This window comes from Myotis davidii, unplaced genomic scaffold, assembly GCF_000327345.1.
Source record: "Myotis davidii unplaced genomic scaffold, ASM32734v1 scaffold964, whole genome shotgun sequence".
In the NCBI taxonomy this organism is placed as follows: Eukaryota; Metazoa; Chordata; class Mammalia; order Chiroptera; family Vespertilionidae; genus Myotis; species Myotis davidii.
The window spans coordinates 1144790-1167713 of record NW_006298351.1 but is presented as its reverse complement, the minus strand read 5'-3'; the positions used below and the strand labels follow the sequence as shown (position 1 = coordinate 1167713).

The 22924-nt window shown below is 44.9% G+C and overlaps 1 protein-coding gene across 9 annotated transcripts in view; it reads left to right on the top strand.

Annotated features, from left to right (window-relative positions):
• Positions 1-22924, top strand: part of CDK5RAP2 (CDK5 regulatory subunit associated protein 2) — a 159955-nt gene that overhangs the window by 102624 nt on the left and 34407 nt on the right. For all 9 annotated transcript variants that reach the window (XM_015570625.1, XM_006773982.2, XM_006773981.2 and 6 more), the window contains 4 exons: positions 7030-7450; positions 12313-12544; positions 13830-14406; positions 16086-16318. In XM_015570625.1, coding sequence (XP_015426111.1) covers positions 7030-7450; positions 12313-12544; positions 13830-14406; positions 16086-16318 — 1463 coding nt within the window. The remainder of the gene's footprint in view (positions 1-7029; positions 7451-12312; positions 12545-13829; positions 14407-16085; positions 16319-22924) is intronic.

Genomic DNA, 22924 nt, shown 5'->3' with positions numbered 1-22924 from the left:
CCCCCCCCATTTTTCTGGTTCACCAACAGCTGTTGTGCTCTCATCTCTCAGTGCCTCAGCCTCTCTGACCACTCCTCAGGGTTGCTCTGAGGAGTAAGAAAAAGTACTGCTTATGGAAAATGGCTGGCATATGGGGTGTGTACAGTGAAAGTTGTCAGTTCTCTTCCAGTGTAGATGGCGAGATGGAGCTGGTGACTGCCGCCCATGCCTCTTGGCAGGAGTCAGGAACCCTGCTCTTTCTCTATCCTTGGTGGACTAAGCCTCATGGACGCTTCTTTAGCTAAGAAAAAGGATTGAAGTGTCCTGTGTTTGTGAGCTCAGGCAGGCCAACCCCTCCCCGGTCCTGACATCTGTCTAACATTTTCCAGCGTGAGTCCTCTTGGGACGTGCCCAGTGGCTCTTCCGGTTTATTATCACAGGGAGCTGGGTGCCCACAGTTAGTGCTTGAGAAATGGAGGATTTCCTCAACATCAGAGTCCCAAATGTCCCATCAGAGTGGAAGATGCAACTCTCTCTTTCTCTCTGAGGGCCACCAAGAATGTACCTGGGTGATGGGAGCTGGGATGTTGAGTAGGCGTCGTAGGAGTGGGCAAACTGGGATGTGAGTGCCCCCTTCTAGTGGACAGGAGCTTCTCAGCTCCGACTGATTGTTGTCCTGCAAACACATGGGCTCAGAGCTTCTGGTCTTTCAGTAGAAGTCCAAAAATTATATTCTAAATCTGTTGATTTTTAAAAATTGAGACCTAGTTACAGTTTTAAAGAAAGCATTTTATGGGCCAATACCCTGCAGGCAAGCTTATGACATCTGAGATCCAGTTCCCCGTTCCCTGTAGGTTCCAGAGGTTTACGGGCCAGCACTGGCCAGGCTAGTTATTAGAAAGGCTTTCCTACACAGGCAGACTGCTGCCCTAGTCTCATTAAGGCTGTCATTAAGAGCGCACCATTGACTTCCATGATGGGGGGAAGGAGGGTCCTGACTCTAAGGGCCCTCTTGCCGACCCGACGGGTCTGCACCCCCTTCTTTAACACACTCTGCCAGGGCCCAAGCTGGCACTTGTAGTAAAATGCCTGATCCCATTTTACCCTCATATCTGCATTGCATGCTGCTAGTCTCGATGTTACAGTGTGGGAGCAGACATTTGGGGACTCGACATTTCCTTAGCTGGTGAATGGCAGAGCCATTGGAGACTTTTCTGGAGGAGTCAGAGAAACACTAGTCCTCTATCTGGAATTCCTTCCAGGCGGTAGGTGGTTTTGTACTAGAAAAAGCAGATTTTGGAGTCAGACAAACCTGTGCTCCAGTTCAGCTGTGTCATTTAGACCTGTGACATCACTCCCCATCTTGGTTTCCTCATCTGTAACGTGCAGGGTGATGATGCTTGTCTATCCCATTAGACATCTTTTTTTTTTTTTTTTGCTTCCCATTTATCTCATTTATTTTTATATTGTTTTTGTTATTATTGCTTTTGAGTATTTAACTTTTTTTTATTTGCAATTGATTTCTTACTTTTCTATTAATGGACAGATTTCTCTTAACTTGGTTGACAACTCCCACTTTGTGGTACTTACCAACATTAAGCTCATAGTAAATACAAACAATTTTATCTTTAATTTTCTGAATTCAATAGGCATTTTTTGAGGATTAAGTGAAATAATGGGTATAGAGTATAGATCCAGGTTGACAGTAAAGTGGGGTTTAGGTGATATTACTGCTTAAATTATGCCCTACCAACTACTACTACTTTTTCTCACTGCCCTCAGGTAAGATTCATACCAAATGCAAGACACTGGCCAGCCCGTGATTCATGCCTCCGAGGTCATTGTGAGCCACCTGATGACCCCGGTTCAGAGCTTTCACAGACTAGGCCTGAGACTTCCCTTCAGCTTTTGAGCTCCTCCGCCTTCCAGCCTTCCGTAGGCCTCTGCGAGGGCCTATGGGGCTAGTAGAAGAGCTGGGCCCCTGGAAAACACTAATTCAACTTACCTTCTGCCAGGATGCTACAAGGAAGCAACATGTCCAGTAGTTGCTGTAGTCTAATTAGTTGTCTTGCACTTGACCAACCAGAGCAATTTATTCCTTGGAGGTGGAATGAAAGGATGGGTACAGGCCCTGCCTGGCCGGCCCTCCTCTCCTGAGGTGTTCACTGTGTGTGATCCCAGCCCCCTCTCTAGGTACTTCCAATTCCATTTGGCTCCATTCTCTGGAGGACATGGTTTAGGATTTTATCATGTCAGTGTTTTGGTCTTTGTAGCCAAAAATTAGGTGTGAAATTTGATATCGGAAAATCTAAAAGGGGAGCCCTTGGGGATTATTTTTAAAAAAAGCTGATATAGTCTTGAGCTCTAGGTAATAGAAGTGGGGCAGCTACTCCTAGGAAATCTGAGTCTGCTTTGCTGGGCATGGCTGTGTGGAACCAGACAGAGGCGCTGGCGAGTGGTCCACAGAAGTTAGAGGTTAGCACATAAATAGCGGAAGAGACTTGGCATGTGTAGGCTGTGGGGGAAGCAGAGTTGGCAAGTGCCTGAATGTACAGTCCATGCTGGAGAGGGACTAGATCTTGGGGTTCTAGACAGGACCCCAGAAACCCAGGGCCTCCTCAATTCTTCCCTTTCCTTCACTGCCCAAACCTAAGTCCTGACCATCTGCCTCCTAAATAGCTCTTAATTCGCCTACTTCTCACCATCCCTGTTGCCTCCTGTCCGTCCTCAGCTCCCTTCAGATTGCGCGGCATCACTGCAGCAGGCTCCTAACTAGCCCCAGAGACTCCACTTTTCTTGGGACCCAAATCCTCCGCATGGCCCGCTAGGCGCTGCGTGTCCTGTCCTGCAGCTCCGTCAGCACTGCTCCTGCTTTCTGTGCTTCCGCCACGCTCCCTTCTTCAGTCTCCAGGATGGGCTGACTGGCCACATCAGTCTTGCATGTGCCAAGAACGAACACACCCTTCCCGGACATAGGTTCATCCCTGTTTATCTGTTGCATCCAACCCTTTCCTAAGACCTTGACTTGACCAGCTACTCATGTTACATTGCTCATATGGCAGATCCAGTTATCATCACTAATTTCAAAATGAGCACTCAGCATTGCAGCTTCTCTTCTCCCCTCCCTGACTGATGATCTTGCCTTATACGCGACTGAAAAAAAGCGATTTTTCTTTTCCCACCAGTGCTGCCAGCTTATGTGCTTCTGTATCCACAAACTCTGACTCCTGCTGTTGGAATGGAAGAAAGGAATAGCCTGCTTCTGTCCAAAACCATTGGGCCTCTCTTTTCTGCATCATTTGTATTTTCCTGTTATGAATCATCGCCATTAACATAAGACATGCATTAATATCAACCATTTGGGAGACGTTCCCCCTGCACCCTCCCCTTCCCAGTTTTACTCCAGCTACTGCCCATTCCTTTCTTCCCCTCAAAGGCAAGTTTTCTTGGAAGACCTGTTCACATTCCCTGTATCCACGTTCTTTCCTTGCATTCCCTCTTTATCTCATTCCCAGGGCTTTCATACCTTTCACGGCACTTACCAAGGACAGTCTCCAAGTTGTGAAGTTCAGCTGCCAGGGGCAGCCTTTATCAGCAGCAGCTGGCCACTCTCTGGTCTCTGTTCAAGCCCTCCCTCCCTCTTTTCTTCTGCCTCACCGGTCTCTCAGCTTCCTTTGCTGGCTGTTGAATGTTGAGTGTCCCGGAGCTGTGTCTTTAGCCCGTTTCTCTCTCTGTCTTCCCTCTCCCATGGCTTTGGAGTACGCTTTGGGACTTTCAGATGTATACCCACAGCCCAGACTTCTCCAGGTCATACTGTCAGCTGTCTGCATGACATTTCCACCTTCAACATTAGTCTGTCCAAAACCAAACTCCCTGTTCTCATCTTTCTCATGTCAGCAGCACTGTGATCTATCTAATTGGTGTAGCTGAAAGTCTAGTTTCCACAATCCCCATATTCATCAGCAAGTCCTGTTGATTCCACCTTCAACGGGCATCCCTGATTCAGCCACTTCACATCTTTTCTGCTTCCCTCCTCGTAGCAGGCTCCAGTTCTTGCCTGGACTCGGCATCCTAGCGGAAGATGACTAGGAACCTGGGGAGAGTGCAGTGCTTCTTCGGAGTCAGAACAGCCCGAGTGCCAGCCACTGCTCTGCACGTTACCAGGGGATCTTGACTCTTTACAAGCTCATTTCTTCACCTGTAAAATGGGGTTCACATTAGCCCCCATCTCACTGTCTTCCTCTGATGACTAAATGTATTTAGTATATTTAAAGGATCTGACACTGAAAGTGCTTTGTAAACATCAGTCCTTCCCCTTATGCCTTCTGTGTGACCAAGATGCTCAGGAAGGGCATGGAAACAGTGCTCAGGGCTCTGACAAGACCCGGGGACTGACCATTGCCAAGGTCCTGACTGCAGTGACGGCTTAATGAATCTGCTGTTCAGGTTTCCAGCGAAGGAACACTTGAAATGCTTATTTAACAGCACAGCACTTTAGTATATTATAATGGCCTCTTTCACCACCTTTTACTACCCATTTGTAAAGTCTTTTTCCTGGGTTTTATTGTGTGTTGTTTGGTCTTGAGTAATGGTCCTCCTTTGGCTAGCTGAATAGCAATTGTCATTATTTTTAATCTATATTAAGGGAAGGAGAGGAAAGGAAAATTTAGTTTAACGTGCTTAAAATACCAGAAATATTTCTAAAGTCTGAGTTTACTGAATTTTAAGATGGTTTGTGTAGTCTAGATGATTTCATATTAGAAGTGAAAAACGTACCATACATTTTAATTTTGTTTTTTATACTTTTATTTTTTGCTCTGTTTTAATGAGCTGCAGCTGTTTCATTTGAGTTGAATTGACTCTGCCCCAGAACTAGATGATCAGAATCCAGAGATGAGTGAGACCGTGCCCCTGCCCTCAGAGGGCTCCATGGGGAAGGTGAAACACGGGTTCCTGCTACTTCTAGTGGCAGCAGAGATACAGGCAAGGGAAGCCCAAGGTGTATTAGAGGTGTTGGTAGTTGTAGTCTCACTGTCCCACGGGTTTTTGGAAGTAAGGCAGGCGGGAGAAACTGCAGAGAGAAGAAAAGGGATGTAACACCGATGATGGCCTGTTCTGTCCTCTCTCTCTACTGACTGCACTACTTCATCCTGCCCCACATCTTTCTCCTGGAGGAAGCAACCGCTTTCCAATCTTGCCCCATCCTCCACTTCCTTTTGTCATTATTTTCTGTCTCAATTTTATAACCTCCTCTTCTTTTCTTTATGAATTTCTTTTTCTCTTATATTTTGAGATGATTTAAACATGCTTATTTTAAAATTCTTCTTCAGATTGCTTTGTTATTTTTATTTCCTTGAGTGTGAATTTGCTTTGTTGGCTTGTTATCTGTCTTTGATCATAGTGGGTTTTGTTGGCAAGTTTGGTTTGCCTGTGTTAAGCCCTGATCAGTCCCCCACCCTTACTCCTCCCTGCATGGTGGTTTGCCTCAACTTGACTTTCTAGATCTTACTGTAGGGTTTATGAAATTTGCATGGCTCTTCTACCGTTGGAGTGAAATTTCTGGTCCCACTGCTTTCTGCAAATGCCCCTTTCTCATGACTTTGGGCTCTACTGTTTCTGACCTTTGAATAAATTTCGTCTTGAATTTGAATCCTGTAGTGCACCTGAAAACATTTTTGTTGTTCTGTATTCTTGCTGCCCCTTACATGTGTTTAGAACAGAGTGGAGGGGCTCCTGTGTGTACTGATACCACCCTCTGGACAGGAAACCTCTCCATTCATTCTTTACACCACAGCCTGCCTGAGCCATCTTTCTAGAGCTCGTGTGACTGTGATGCTCCCTCGCACAGAGCCTCGCAGTGGCTCATCCTTCCTTACCATGGCTGGTTCTCCCACCTCACTTTCCAGCCTCATCTCCCTGTTCCCCAGTGTGTCTTGGCTCTATTCATATGTTTTCCATGCTCACAGTATTCCATTTTCCTTTCCCCTGGCTAGGCTCTGTCAACTCTGGAATAGTTTAATGACATTCTTCCTGCTACCGTGGTCTGGACACCTGGGATTGTTGTTCTGTAGCTTTCGGAAATGTGCACAGTGCTGTGATCCGCTTTTTACCCTGTGGAGGAAGGACTGTGTACACGCCTGTCTCCCACAGCAGGCTCCGTCCTCGCAGGCAGTTTTGTGTCCCCAGTGCCCATTACAGTGCCTGGCACAAGAAATACCTCACAAGGGATTCTTCTTGAACTACTCCACAATCTTTTACATGCTGGCTTAGTTTGAGTTCCCAGGAAAGCAGTGCCTGAGATGAGGACTTGTACTAGTGGTTTATTTGGGATGTTGATTCCAGGGAGTAGGAAGGAGGGGTCAGGGAAAGGAAGATAGAAATGGAGGCAAAGCCAATAAGGCTACATCATTGCTCTAGTTACTGCTGTGGACAGCTGGGGCTCAGTCCTACTGTCCACCCCCTGAGGGACAGCACAGACCGTGCCTTAGTGTTGTCCCTCCAAAGGATGGGAGCCTGGGACATTCACTCAGCAGCTCTCTTCCCCACTGCTTGAGTGTTTCCCCCACGTACGAACTGGTCCACACTTTCCCACTGCCCTGCTGGCTGGCTCAGCGAGCTCTGGGAAAAGTCCCAAGGCAGCAGAGAGATGCAGGAAGCACTTGAGGTGGGACTGTGCGTGTCTGTGAGAGCTGTCCGTCCACAAAGTGTAGCTGGAGTCCGAGGGAGGCTAAGGGCACTGGCAAGGGGCAGAGGAAGCATCTGCTTACCCATACACTCTCCTTTAATCCTCGGAGCTGTCCTGTGGATGAAGACTTACTTTCAAAGAATCACAGTTAGATTTCAAGCCACTCTTGTCTGATATTAGAGCCACTGCTCTTTCAATTAAGAGCAGTTTACAGCATCCCGTTATTCCACGCCTAATTACTGAGCACCAGCCATGCACCACGATAGACCAGGGCCAGTCCGTGAGGACACCTGGGGAAAGTTGGTAGGGACAAGGACATAGCAGGAAGCTTAGTTTTCCCACTTCTTTCTCTTTTGGAAAAACAGGCCGGACCTTCTGAAAGTGCTGCGTGAACTGCTCCTGGAACGAATCTGCTTGCCAGAGCAGGAAGCTTCCGGAGAACACCTTGAGGCTGAAACTGAGAAGACACTTAAGCAGATGGCTGTTCAGCTAAGAGGTGAACTCAGGCAATTCATCCAAGCCAACTCCTTTTCCAAGCCCCACGATGAGCTGAAGTCACCTAGGGGCGGTCAGCTAGTAAAGGTGGAGGCCTCGTCCAGGGTGAAGCTGAAAGATGCCTCGGTGCAGACCACGGCCACGGAGCGTGACCCGCTCCGATTCAAACATGAAGGCACCAGAGCGGCTTGGGAAGAGACGCTGCCAGCTGCCGCATTCAGCACCGGGTACCAGCCGGATTCGGCAGGGCGTCAGGCCTGTCCTCTTTCATCCCCCCACGGGGCTGACAAAGTGAGTTCTCCATACATTACTCATTTATACAAACAGAACCCTTAAATTCACCTGTGTTTGTCTCAAACTGGATTCATATAAAACCCGGTATTCCCCTCTACCTGCACTTATCCTGGCCTCTCCTTAGAGGTGTGTGTCTGTCCTAACCTTCCCTAAAGTATTACTATCGTTTCCCCTTTTCCTTCCTCATCCCAGCCCTACCTTATTTGTTTATCACACACACAGTATATGAAAAGACACTGCTATTATATTAACGGTACTTGAGATGCAAATTTGTGCAATTTGGCTAAAATAGAAATGCTCTCATCTGCCCCAGCTCCTTCAGTTTGTACCTACATATTAGGAAAACTAGGTCTCCCAACCCCCATTTGTATGGGAGATATCATTCTATATTCAGGAAGTTTGGGTAATTGAATGAACTTAATTTCCCCGAATGTATTGAAAATCTTTTTTAGTTTAGAATTATCCTATTTGCCTGTGTCTTCAAAACAAAGGTAAATGTGCTTATTTTATAGCATCTGTTCTGTGTGCCAGAATTGTGCTAGATATCTATGCATACATCATCACATTTAATTTTTCTATGAAAGGCTCAGAAAATTGTGCAGAGTGACTCAGCTGTTAAGAGGAGGAGAAGCGTCCAGCCGGCATGGCTCATTGGTTGAGCGTCAGCCTATGAACCAGGAGGTCACGGTTCGATTCCTGGTCGGGGCATCTGCCCAGGTTGTGGGGTGTGTAGGAGGCAGCCTATTGATGATTCTCCTCACCATTAATGTTTCTATCTCTCTAGACCATTCCCTTCCTTTCTGAAATCAATAAAAATATATTTTAAAAAAAGAGGAGGAGAAGGATATAAAACTGAAGTCCTATTTTAGAGGTAGACAGGGCTGTTACAAACCTGCCTTTCTCAGGATGGGTGGAGCCCTCTTATCACCATAGTGGCCTCCATTCTATGCAAAGTAGAAGAAAATTTAATGATTTTCTTTGTGGTCTTTGGTTAGTCAATGAATCAGTAATCCTAAGGCTTAAGCCAGAACTCTGGTATCTTGTTGAAAAGAACATCATTGCAGTGTAACAGTGAAATAGGAGGTGGATATAATTCCAGTTGTTTAGTTTTAGAAGCAAGACAGATATACCTGTGATTGCATCGGGCCTGACATTTAGCTACTTTGAGTCCTTGTGTAAGTCACCCGATCTTTCTTAATGACTTGAATGGGATCAGTGTGACCTAGAACCTGAGGCTGGCATGATAGCTAAATGAGGTCATGTGTGGCCGTGCCTTGCACATGGTAGGAGCTCAGTGTGTGTGCTTTCCTGTTCCCTGCCATTGCCAGGTGAGAAGTTTCATGACATTAATAAGATGGTAGGTGGGAATCTGCTCAGCGTCCAGAAGGTAGCATTTTCTGCAGTGTTATTTTAGAACCGGCATTAGGTTGACTGACAACAGTCTTCCAGCCTGGAATTGGCTTTGGCATTTGTGCACTTGCAGATATCTTTTCTGCTGCCATCTGACACACAGATTTGGATCCAAGAATAAAGATTGGTGGAGACAGAGGACCAAGCAAATGACTGTTATTTTCCAGTCCTCTATGATGAGGCCTCCACCTCCTCCCGAATAGTCCCTTCACCACCACAGGTGCTCTTGTCCTTGAACCTGTTCTCTCTCTCCTCTGGAATTTCAGGGCAGAAAGTGCCTCACTTTTCTTAACTGAGCAGTAGAGTCTGAAGAGCTTGTTTGAGGTCTGTCTGTCCAACCTTGTTGTATGACATTGACTGCTTGTTTGGCATCTCAGTTCTTTGTCTGGAATATAGGCATGATAATATCTATTATTCTCTGAGCTCTGGGAATACAGTTTACTTGAGGATTCGGGGAGAATGCCTGAAAGCATTTTATATCCTAGAATGTGAAAGAAAGGGTTTTTCTTCTTTTCTTCTTGAGAGACCTTGCTGATTTTCTGATTCCCAGGGTCCCAAATATTTCTTGGTTTCCTCTCAGGTTCCTTCTCCACTACTTAAAAAAAAAAAAAGTAAAATAGCTTTACTTAACTATAATTCATATATCCTCCAATTCATTCATTGAACGTATATAATAAAGTGGGTTTTGAAAAATATATTCATAGAGTTGAGCACCCATTACCATAATTAATTTTAGAACATGTTCATTATTCCAAAGAAACCCTGAACCCATTAGCAATCATTGCCCATTTCTCCACACCTGTCTACCCCTAGCTGTGCCTGTTCAGGATTTTCATATAAATGGAATCATAGAATATGTGTCTTTTGTGACTGGCTTCTTCCACTCAGCGTAATGTTTTTAAGGTTCATACATGCTATAATCTGTATCACTACTTTATTTCTATTGCCAAACAATAAATAGTCCACTGTGTAGATATGGTACATTTAATTTGATAGGCATCTTGACTGTTTCCACTTTTTGGCTATTATGAATAATGTTGCTATGAACCTTGATGTGTATGTTTTGGTGAGTATACATGTTTTCATTTCTCCTGGGTTTATACCTAGGAGTGGAATTGCTGGGTCACAGTAACTCTATGTTCAACCTTTTGAGGAACTACCAGACTGTTTTCTAAAGCAACTGTTCCTAGTTTACATTTTCACCAGCAATGTGTGAGGGGTACAGTTTCTCTACATCCTCACTAATACTTGTTTTATTATCTTTTTTTATTATCTCTGCCCTAATGAGTAGGATTGGCAGTATTTCATTGCAATTTGATTTATATTTCCTGATGACTAATGATATTGAGCATCTCTTCATGTGCTTATTGGCCATATGTGTTTCTTCTTTTGAGAAATGTCTATCAGATCTTTTGCCCATCTTTTAATTGAGCTATTTGTGTTTTTATTATTGAATTTTAATAGTTCCTTTTTTCTTTTTAAGATTTTTAATTGATTTTTAGAGAAAGAGGAAGGGAGAGGGAGAGAGAAAGAAACATTGATATGAGAGTGAGACACTGATCACTGCCACCTACATGCCCTCTACCAGGGATCAAGCCTGCAATCCAGGCATGTGCCCTGACTGGGGAATTGAACTGGCAACCTTTGGGTGCACTGGATGATGTCCAATGAAGTAAACCATACTGGCTAGGACTTAATAGTTCTTTATATATTCCAGATTCAGTCCCTCTCCTTAAAGTGTGAATATGTTTAAAATTCTCCCACTTGAAAGGCACCCTTTTGGCCTCTTAAGTGATTGTTTGCATGTTCATTCTATAAGTCGTTATTGAGTACCCACTGAGTACTAGTTCTTGTGCTGGAAGCTGTGAATAGAGTGTGACCAAGAAATGCAGAGTCCCTGAACCCTAGAGCTTGTAGGCCAGAGCAGAAGATAGACAAAGAGCAAGAATTGCATAGGCATCTATATATATAAAAGCCTACGCAACCGTTAAGACCAGTCGAACAAACAACATGTCTGCCAGTCTATATGACATGCACTGACCACCAGGAGGCAGATGCTCAATGCAGGGGCCAGCTGGCCAACCTCCCACGGTCCCTCCCCCTAGCCGGCCAGCCCCGATTGGCCCCAGTCACCAGCCAGGCTGAGGAACCCCCTCATGCACAAATTCGTGCATCGGGCCTCTAGTTTAATTATAATGGTACTAATGTTCTCTCAGAAGAATCATAGGCGGCAGTGAGTGTAAGACCGGGAGATCTGACCTGGTTTTGGAAATCAAAGCTCATTCTCCTGGGCAAGGCACATTTGAGCGGAGTCCTAATGAATGTATTGGGATTAGTGGGTGAAGTGGGGATGGGCAAGAATGAGTTCTAGGCAGAGGAGACACGTACACTAAGCTTTGAGTGGAAAGAGCCTATGATTTTGAAGAACTGTTAGAGGGTGAGTATTTGGCAGTGAGGAAGTGAGAGAAAGGGAGGAACTCAGGCTGCAGGTCATGCTCAGTGTGAGCTGTGGTCAGGACTTTGACCTTTGTCATAAGGGAACTGGGAAGCAGTAAAATAGTTTAAGCAGAGAAGAGGGATGGTAGCTTGCCTAGTCTGTTGCAGCATGGAGAGTGGATTAGAAAGGGCAGGAGTGAGTGTTGGGAGGACCACTCAGAAGGCTGTGGCAGTGGCCATGTGAGGGTGTCCTGGAGTTGAATGGTGGTAGTGGAGGATGAAGGGAGTGGAAAGAATTCAGAGACAACTGGGAGGTGGAATTAATGGAACCTGGTGAGTGATGAAAGTGTGTGATGAATGTAAAGGGAAGTTTAAAAAGGACGCCCAGGTTTTGGGTTGTGCTGTAAGTGGAGTTGGTGTGATTCACCAGGACAGAGACTTTTTCAGTGGTGTAGCTTTGGGGACATGGGATGATGGTATTGAAGAGTTGAGTTCTCAGTTGACTTTGGAGTGTCCGTGAGCCATTGAAAATGAAGATGTCTAGGATAGGCAGGTCCCGAGCTTTGCGCCTGGGAAATATTTATTGGATTAGTGACTCAGTAGCCACTGAAAACTGTAGTAAGAGGTGGTGCTAGTGAACTAGCAGGGGTGGGAGGCAGATTGGCCTAGATTGAGGAATGGGTGGAAGTGAGGAAATAGGCCAGAGGAAGAAAATGTTTCTCAGAAGATTGTGTTGCAAAAGGACTGCCATATATTGAACATCTGGAATGTCTAGAGAGGGTCAGTGGGTCAGGGCCAAGAGGGTGTCGAGCAGGAAAAGCTTGGCACTTGCTGGTCAGAGAAGGGACTTGCCAAGATACAAGCTCTTCAGACTGGGAGGCAAACACAGATGCCAGTATAGGAACCAGAAGTCTGGATAGCGGTTTGAATTCAGATTTATAAGATTGGCCATGAGACTGTTGATTATGCGACCACAGGAAGTATATTCACTGTGTCTCTGTGTATGTTTTCAGGATGCTAAGAAGTCCCGTTTGCCCATCCTGATAAAACCATCCCAGTCGCTAGGAAGTGTGTATCGGCTCCCAGCCACGCAGGAGGTGGTGGCCCAGCTGCAGGCTCAGATCTTGGAACTGCAGGGGGAGCTGAAGGAGTTTAAAATTCGCAACAAGCAACTTCACCAAAAGTTAATTCTGGCTGAAGCAATGATGGAGGGGAGCCCAGTGCCAGACAAAACGCTACAGAAAGGTAAGCACCTAGAAAAATGTCTTCTCCGCAAGCTAGATGAACGACCCGATTGAACTGCTGGAAATGTCAGCCTTGTTGTTTAGAATTGCAATAAGTTCGAGTATAAATTTCATGAATTGCAGTGATTAATCTTGACTCTTGACAAATACACAATTGAGGGAACACAATAAGGAAAATGAATCTATTGTTTTCACTTTATTCTGAGTCTGGATACAGGGACTTGTGGTGCTCACAGGTCTTGCGAGGTCACTGCTCCCCTCACTTGGGATTGCCTGCGGTGCCCCAGATGTGATGACTTGAACCTGGACTTTTTTTCTGGCTTCGTCTGTGGATTTTTAGAAGGCTCTGTAGCCAGAGGTATTTTCCATATAATTTTAGGGTCTATCTTGGACTTACCATAGGTGCGGTTTCCAGATAAGTTGGCCTTTGGCAGGATTACTCTTCTCTCCCTCCCTTCTTCCTTCCTTCCCTTCTCTTAATCCATCCATCTACCCATGCAGGCATCTATTCACTGGTTCAGTGGATGTCCCTGAGCATTTGCTGTGTCCCGGCCTCATGCAGTGGGTGAGGAGAGAGAGGAATGAGAGACTGTCTCTGCCTTCTGAGAACTCCAGGTCTCCTGGGATTGGCGCAGATAAATTAATTAAATTAACATGGGTCGTGGGTCGGGAGGAGGGTGCACTTCAGAGAGGAAAGATTTTATGGCAAAGCTGACTCAGCCAAACATAGGCCTGGCACTTTGTCCAGGGCTTGCCATTTGCACTTACCAATGTTTTTATTTCTTGTTTAGACCCCAGGGTGCCTCAACCATGTGCTACTTCCTTTCAGAGTTTTCCAGAAGATCCTGGGGCCTCTCTGTTGGGAAGGGTGGGCATGAGTCTATGGAAATCATTTTCTCACTCATAGTTATTTGAGAGCCCAGACTTAAACCATTTCAGACAAGCTGCAGTGTATTTATGCTTTTTATGTTCTGTTATGGCAGCTCAATAGATTAATATTATCTCATAAATTGCATTTTGCCTCCCCAGTGTTTTTATTTCTGTGTTGTATCTTGGTGTTCGTCTCAGTATTTGTTGGCAGGAGGGTGGTTCCCATGGTTAAATTCACCTTTTAGAACAGTTGCTCTGAGGAAGAGGTTGGATTGAGAGGTAAGAGGGAAGACTGCAGTCAGGGGCTTGTTAGGAGGCCCTTGCAGTGGTCTCAGCTTAGCAGTGCTGTGAGGAAGGACAGAGGGGATGGATTTCAGCACAGGAGACCCATTGACATAAATGTGCTTGATTTTCAGACCCTGAAATTGACCAACCCAATGACCTTGCCATCTTGCCAACATGCAAAGAGAATCCTTCTGAAGATTTTCAGAGCCCAACTTCAGTAGCTACTTACCTGAATTCCAAGAGTCAGCTTTCCACTGAAATCAGTATGATTGGAACCGATCAGTGTAAGAACATCGACACCTCAAATGATACAGAAAACTTGAAACAGAAAATCTATGACTTGGAAACTGAGCTTGAGGGCTACCGGAATTTCATATTTCAGCTTCAGAAGCATTCCCAGTGCAGTGAGGCCATTATCACAGTTTTGTGTGGGACAGACGGGGCTCAGGATGGCTCCCACAAGGCCAAGGGTCATACTGATGAAGAGGAAATGACCTTTTCAAGTTTGCACCAAGTACGTTATGTGAAACACATGCAAATCCTCCATCCACCGGACCCAGAGATGGCTGATGACAGGATGCTGGAGAGCCTTGAGCAACAGCTGGTAGGCCAGGAATGTGAGCTGCAGAAGGAGCACAATTCGAACATGGAACTTTTCAGTGATGTGCATGACCTGCAGAATAAGTTCAGAGATCTCTCGCCCTCAAGGTACATCCCACTGTTGAATCCTGCAGTTTCCTTATGTTGCCACTAGGTTGAAGCCAATGAGCTGAAAGGGACCATGAGTGGGGTGTGTACTGTGGAAGGCTTGGTGCTGGGGGTGAAGGCAGCTAGGCCCTGCCCAGAAGTGAAATGTGAGGCCACACAGAACAGTGCCTGCGCACATGCAATCTTGTATCCTCTGCAATTATCAGGGCAGATTTTGCCTTCCTCTGATTAGGGCCTCAGTAAACATTTTATACCAGTCACTTGTGATTGGTAGTATGTTTGCTGAATGGCAGTGTTCGCTTCTGGACACTATTACTGGCTTTTACTTACTGTGCTGCAGAACTGAAAGATGTCCTAGGCAGGTGGGAAGAATATAAATATTTTCCATATCTTTACCATTTAAGTTCATCTTAAAGAAACAAGCCAGTGTTAAAAGAGAAGAATTCTTAGGGCATGAAGATACGTTTTATGAGCCTAGATACATACAGCTTTGCTTCAGGAGATCTGGCAAAAATGGGATCATTTGTAAAGTTGACCTTCATTCGTCACTAATTTGAGTCAAACACATAGTTCTGACTTGTCAGGAGCCAGAGTGAATTTTTCAAGACTTCCAAACATTGAGATTGAAGGAAGCTTGTATTTATTGAAAGGCCATTGTGTCAGACCTTCCAGTGGGGACTTTTCTTATTTAACCCTCAAAATCACCTGAGGAGGAGTTGTTATTAAATATGTTTTCATAGATGAGGAAATTGAGCCCCATAGAGGTTGCCCAGCCCACAGTGACCACTCTAATACTTGTGTTCTTTCTCATCCATTCAACTGGCCCCCACCTGCAGTACTGCAGTCACATGATTGTATGTGCAAACTGGGGGCAGGTGGTCACCGTCCCACACACTGTCGTCATTTTTGGGAGGAGGAACATGTTGACCTGAGGGCTTAGGGTCTGCCAGCTGCTCTGGAGCCAGGTTACTGTGGCCACAGTTTCCTCAGTGCCTCCCAATTCCCGAGTCTTACTAGGAAGCCCAGAACAGTGGCATAATAGGGCGTGGGCTCTGGAGGCAGAGCTGTGTTTGAATCCGAAACCTTGACCATTTAACTAACTTTGTGTCTCTGAGAGTCAGTTCCCTCTTCTGTAAAAGGGGAGGTTCATACATTTGTTGGAAGATTGGGAGGATTTTTTATAAAAAACACTTACTACAGTGACTAACAAACAAGTCATAGACCCTCCATGAATGATAGTTAGGATCCTGACTGTTCCTTGACCTTTTGGTTGAGATGAGAGAGTCCTGTCTTTGTTTTCCTGCCTATAGTTTCTGTTTTGTTCTTCATGGAATTTGTGGTGGGTTCCCTGTCCCTTGGGCACTTGTTTCTACAATTCGGAATAGGATTTTTGAAGAGTGTATGGATCTGATTGTTCTCTTGAGTCCTTGCCAATCTTACTTTAATTGGGGGCTTCATAAGGTTAAAAATATTGCAGAAGAACCTTTGTTCCAGCATTTGTTAGCTGTTTTGAAATTGAAGGAGTGACCTTGTACAGTTTCAATTTTTCTAAAAGTATATATACGTGTACAGCTGCAGGCTTTTAAAAATTGTGCTCTGTCATTTTTCCAATTAGTGTTAAGGTCACAAAAATTCAATTCTAAAATGGCACACGCATTTTCTTTCCCCCCTTTTATCAGATACAATTCATTAGTTCAGTCCCAAGCCAGGGAGCTCTCCCTTCAGCGGCAGCAGATCAAGGATAGCCATGACATCTGTGTCATTTATCGCCAACACATGAGCACCATGATTAAGGCATTTGAGGAGCTGCTGCAGGCCAGCGATGTGGACTACTGCGTGGCTGAGGGCTTCCGGGAGCAGCTGAATCAATGTGCCGCACTGCTCGAGAAATTGGAAAAGCTGTTTCTCAACGGTAAGTGGGGCGAGGCACTCGAGTCTTAAGGCATATCAGTAATCGACCCGGGACTTCTTAGAGGGCCCAGGAGGAACTGACTCCTTGGTCCCACATACCTTCCACCCTGTGCTCTGATGAGGTGACAACAGGACCACACTGACTGCTTCTTTCTCCTGGTGACAGTTCCACTGTTCCAACCTGGGCCCTGCCTTGGGCTGGCTGGTGGGGCACACAAGTGAAGCCAGCGGGGAGGTGCTGCCCCTCAGCACCTGCCACATGGTGGTTGGTTCATCCATTAGAGAAGACGGAAATTGGGGTGTTTTGTTGTTGTTGTTTTGGTAAAAAAAAACTTGAGTTTTAAATATTGGCAACAACAAATAAACCAAAAAACCCCAAACTGTTTTTTTTAAAACCTATTTTTATTGATTTCAGAGAAGAAGGGAGAGGGAGAGAGAGATAGAAACATCAGTGATGAGAGAGAATCACTGATCGGCTGCCTCCTGCACACCTCCTACTGGGGATCGAGCCCGCAACCCGGGCATGTATCCTTGACTGGAATCGAACCCGGACCTTTCAGTCCACAGGCCGATGCTCTGTCCACTGATCCAAACCAGCTACGGCTGAACTTTTATTGTTTAAAAAATACATTTAATTGGATGGGTAGGAAGAGCTCAACCAAAGAACTTGTATGCATATATGCATAATCCATGGACATAGACAGTAGGGCTGTGAAGGCCTGGGAGTGAGGGGAAGGGGGCGGGAGGGCGCTAGAAGAGGTCAGTGGAGGGGAAAAAGGGGACACATGTAATACTTTCAACAATAAAGATTATATATTTCTATATATTTAAAGGCCAGAGGTGGTCAGAAGAGGGATGAAAGAAAACCTTGGCTAACCATTTGCCATATGCTAGGTACTTTAATAAATATTACTACTTTAATAAATATTACTATTGTAAAGTGTTTTTAAAAAATAATTTGCAATTTTCTGAGACTACAACAAAGAACTTCCATATAACATTCATGCAGCCTTGTCAGTGGTTGGAATTTTGCCACATTGCTTTATCATTCTCTCTCTCTACACACACACACACACACACACACACTGAGTGGCCAGATTATTATGACCAGACGTTTGTAGGCACATTAGCTATAATTTCACGCTGAAGTTGCTAGAGGACCAGACCATTATAAATAGGGAAGCAGGTTGTTTACCATGACAGTGGAAGTGATTTTTTCTGAAGATATGGGTAAGCAACGCGATTTAACAGCCTTTGAACATGGATACACACACACACTGAGTGGCCAGATTATTATGACCTCCCCATCAGTACTTCGTTGGGCCACCTTTTGCCTTCAATACTGCGGCAATTCTTCTTGGCATTGACTCCACGAGACGTTGAAAGGTGATGCGAGGAATCTGACACCATGCCTGATGAATAGCACTGTCCACTTCTGTGAGATTTGGTGGTTGTGGAACCAGCTGCCTGATGGCTCTTTTAACTTCGTCCCACAAATGCTCAATTGGATAGAGATCTGGTGATTGTGGGGGCCACCTAAAGTAAGGTAAACTCTCCCTTATGTTCTTGAAACCACTCCTGCACAATAGGAGCACCGTGGCATGGTGCATTGTCTTGTTGGAAGAAGCCATCTCCATTGGGATACACCATCAACATGATAGGATGAACTTGATCAAAACGATACTTAGGTATATTGTGCTATTCAGACGTTGTTCCACACGAATTAAAGGGCCCAAATCATGCCAGGAAAACATGCTCCAAACCATAACACTGCCCCCACCAGCTTGAAGGGTTGCATGTGGGGTGCATGCTTTCATGCCGTTTCTGCCAAATTCTCACTCTGCCATCTGCATGATGCAACTGGAAACGTGATTCATCCGACCACATGACTTTTTTCCAATGCTTGACTGTCCAATCCTTGTGTTCCTGTGCAAATTGGAGATGTTTTATCTTGGTAACTACAGACAGCAAAGGTGTTTGAACAGGCCTTCGGTTTCCATATCCCATACAATTCAGTGTATGGCTAATTTGCCTACAAACATCAGGTGGTCATAATAATCTGGCCACTCAGTGTATATCCAATATAATAAAAGCCTAATACGCAAATTGTCCCTTGGGCAGTCATTTGACCGAGAGTTTGGGAGACCTGGAGTTCAACTACTCGCTATGATGTGTGCTGACCACCAAGGGGCGGTGTGGAACATGGCGGGTGTCAGCAATGTGGCACTGGCAGCAAGCAGCAGTGGAGGCACTGCCAGCCCTGATGGGCCCCAATGAGAGCAGGACCATGGCAGGATGGTGAGCTGGCAGCACCAGGCCAAGGCGGCACTCACCACATCTCCACATGGGGACTCAAGCGCCATGACTTAGGTGGAGGCAGCCCAAGACCAGTCTCTTAACCACAATGATCAAGTCAGGAAAAAGTATTTTCTAATATATAGTTATAGTCAAATTTCAGTAATTGATTCAATAATGTCTTTTATGATCCCACAGGCAACTACTGTTCTGGACTTTCCGTAGATTAGTCTTGTCTATTCTTGAACTTCATGTAAATGGAATCATACCATAGTAAAAATATGTCTTTTATGAGCGTTTTATTCCCAATCTTGATCCAGGATCCAGCCCCACACTACATCTGGGTGTCCCAGCTCGTTGGTGTCCACTAGTCTGGAGTAGTTCGCCTTTCGTCTTTCATGATATATTCCAGGAGTTTGGCCGCTTCCTCAATTTGGGATCATCGGTTGTTTCCTCATGATTAGATTAGATGCATTATGTGACTTTGGCAGGAGTACTACATAAATGACTGTGTTCTCATGGTGTCATGTTAAGGAGGCCCGTGATATCAGTTTGTCCCATTTTTGGTGGTGGTAACTTAATTCCTAGTTAAGGTAATGGCTGTCAGATTTCTTCACTGTAGTTTACAGTATTTCTCTGTGTAATTTAAAAGTAACTAATGAGGGATACTTTGCAACTCTGAAGTATTTCATTCCTCTTCAGACTTTTATCCATGGGATTTACCATCCATTGAGGATTCTTGCCTTAGTCATTTATCACTGTGATGATGCTATCATGGTCATTTTTTCTAATGCCATCATTCCTTCATTTATTATTAGGTGGCATCTGTTATAAGGATGAATTCTCCCTTTATCTCCTTTTATTTATATAGTTATTGTTTGTTTATTATCAGTGTTGACTTGTATATTCTTCTTTTATTCAGTGGATTATGTATTATCCATTCTGTCATTCATATTAATGCTCAAATTGTTCCAGAATCAGCAGGTGGCATTTCCTTTTGACATGTCTCCATCTTTTTGGGGGGCACTTCCTAGCCCAAAAGATGTTCCAGGCTGGCTTGCTTTTTCTTTCTTTTCTTTTCTTTTTTTCCTCACTGGAGGATATGTTTTTACTGATTTTAGAGAAAGGGAAAGGGGGAGAGAAAGAGAAAGAGAAACATCGATGTATAAGAGAAACATGGATCAGTGGCCTCCCATAGCCAGTCCCACTGGGGACTGAACCTGCAATCTAGGTAATGTACCCTGACCAGGAATTGAACCATACTGGCCAGGGCTCCAAGCTCATTTTATTCTGTTTTTTTCCCCTGAATCAGCCATTTCTCTAAGTAGCCCTGGTTCATTTTAAAAGGCAATGCCATTTAAAAACCAAGAGTTGGTGCTGGCTGTGTTTATTGCTACTGGTGTGTAATTGTTTCTAGGTCCTTTAGCAAGAGAACAAAGATATATGTTCACATACATATATATATACACTGATAACACACAATATAGCTATAGATGTATAAAAAGTATGTATGTTTAAAAGTATCCTATATAATAAAAGTCTAATATGCAAATTGTCCCCTTGACTGGGAGTTCAACCGGGAGTTTGGCCGGGGGTGGGGCTGGCCAGCCAACCGCCCACAGCCCCTCCACCTGGCCGGCCTGTTCCAATCAGCCCAGATTGGGGCTGGCTGCTGGACCGCACCTGTGCACGAATTTGTGCACCGGGCTCTAGTATAATATATTAAAAAAATCACAGTGGTACTTCCAATTTCTATTCAGATCCACTCTGTGTTATTTTTTGCCTTTCTTGCTTCTATATTTGTGTTTCCCTTCTCCTGGCTCTCACAATATCAACATATCTGCTCATTTGCTTAATTCTATAATACACTCAGAGTTCCAGAATCGCTTCGCCCATACCCTGGTGAAATACAAACCTAAAAGAGTTCAGGATTTGTTTATAGTTATTCTTGTTTTCAGGCTAAGGACATTTAGTCAGGTATTAAATTTAGTTATTTGGCTTCATACAGTCTTGTTATGTTATTTATTTGAAATACAGTCAGATTTTTGTTTTCTTTCTGTTTGTATTCAATTTTAGGGTTCCCCTGTCCTTATTGATTTAACTTAGTTTTATTTTTTGAATGTGAATAACATTAATGTGGTTCCAAAGTTAAAACTTTCATTTTTTTAAATTGCTTCTATGAAGTCATTATTTTTGTCCCTTTTCTTTATGTCCATTAGTATTACTTTGCAGTCTCCCTTCCTCTTTTAAACCCTTTGGATCAGGGCTCTCAGACATGCCAAGCTTTCTGTCCGGATGGCATTTGCCAGAGTCACTAAAAACTTGCACTTGCTGAACCCAGCAATTCGTTTCAGACTGCATTTCACTCAAACCCACAGCAGTTTTTGTTTCTGAGATGAAATCAGTGAATCAGTTCTGCACCCACCCCATGGGCTGCCCCTTGGAAGCTCTCCCTTCAACCTGGATTCAGAGTCAGGCCAATGGTCATGCCCTTGCTGCTGCCACAGCTCCAGATTGCCGTTGCCACCTCCCGTGGGTCATGGCAGTCCCGTTCTCCCTGGGTCTGCACTCCCACCCTGGTCCCACTCCTGTCCATTCCCACACAGTAGTCAGCCATCTTTTTGAAATGTAAGTCCGGGCAGTCCATTCTCTGCTCACATCAGAGGCTTTCCTGTGTGAGCCGTGAGGGTTAAATTAAACAGTGCGAGGCTTGTAGGTCCTGCATGCTCACGGGGATCTGCGCTTGTGGGTTAGGGGCCGAGTCTCCAGAACAGCCTGGTGGATGGAGGAGCTTGGCCCTCACAAAGGAAAGTCAGTTGCTCAAAGTCACAGAACTGGGATTTGACCCCAATTCTCTCTTCATACCTATGGTACAGATGGTTCAGGAAGGTCTACATATGTTCAGTTTAATTCCAAGATAGAACGTGGGGTAGTTTGGCCTCTGAGCCCCAAGAATGTTTTTCCTTGATTTTTTGAAGAGCCCAGCAGCAAGGCTGGTGGCAGATTGATTCTCTAGGCCCAGATCTGCAGGCCCGCGAGGTCCGCCAGCGTGTGGGGGCGCTTGGCTTCCCAGCTTTAAGGAATCTGCTTTCTTCTGGTGAAGGGTTTCCAAATAAGCTAGTTTTCATTTTATTATTGGGGAATAACGGGTCCTCAAGATGGAGCTGCACCTTCCAGGGCCCCAGTGCTTCCCATCTGCCCCTGCAAGCCCTCCACCTGGGCCTGGGAGGTGGGGCTGTGAGAGTGCCCGGCACCAGCTGCCCTTCTTTGCTCGTTCAGCCACCCCCTTGATTTATTTTCTAGTTATTTACCTTGACAAGTCCAGGGAGATCCCACTCTCTGTTCCTGCAAAGCAGGAGTATTTCAGTCTTGGCAGACAACACAAACATAGAACTTCATTTTCTTCTCCAAAAGGCGCAAAGGTCTCGGGAACCTCATTGCAAGTCTTTTCCTTGGAGAATAAAATGGAACAGGGGTAGGTCCTTCCTAGATGCTATCAAAGGTCTGGCTCCTGAATTATGAAATGAGCTTACCAGAGACTAGTTTTATATTTGAGGCAGTGGCATAGCATGAGTTCTTAAAAAATTTAAATACAGTCTTTTTTTATTAATACAAAGCAGTACATGTTTATTGTAGAATAACAGGTAAGCAAATACTCCTGTAATTGCACCATTTCTACCGCAAAAACATGAACACCCTGGCGTTTAATGTTTTCAGACCTTTTTTGTATATATTTGTATTTTTTTGTGGAAGTAGGACTGTTTGTAATCTCTTCCTTTGTTCAATTATAGATGATAAGCATTACTCCACATTGTAAGTTCTGGTCGCTACCGAGCCTTGTTTTGTATGAATGTACCATCATTTATTTAATCATCCCCATTAGATGGACGTTCAGGTTGCTCTCAGTTTGGGGCTATTGTAATGAACACTGTGTACATCCTTGCTATTTCTTTGTTAATATTTGACTGGTAGAACCCAAGAAGCAGGGTGATAGTGTGGTTTCCTAATGCTTGTCATGAGTAGGTCTGGGGCCCTGCAGATTTTGTGAGTGGGTGATAGTGTGGTTTCCTAATGCTTGTCATGAGAGCTGACAAGAGTAGGTCTGGGGCCCTGCAGATTTTGTGAGTATGTGCACTTTTCTGGGGTGAGGGTCTAAAACTTAGATTTTCAAAACAGACTGAGCCTGGCTGGTGTGGCCCAGTGGTTGAGTGTTGACCTATGAACTAGGACAGTGGTCAGCAAACTGCGGCTCGGCAAATCGCGGCTCGCGAGGCATATGCGGCTCTTTGGCCCCTTGAGTGTGGCTCTGCTC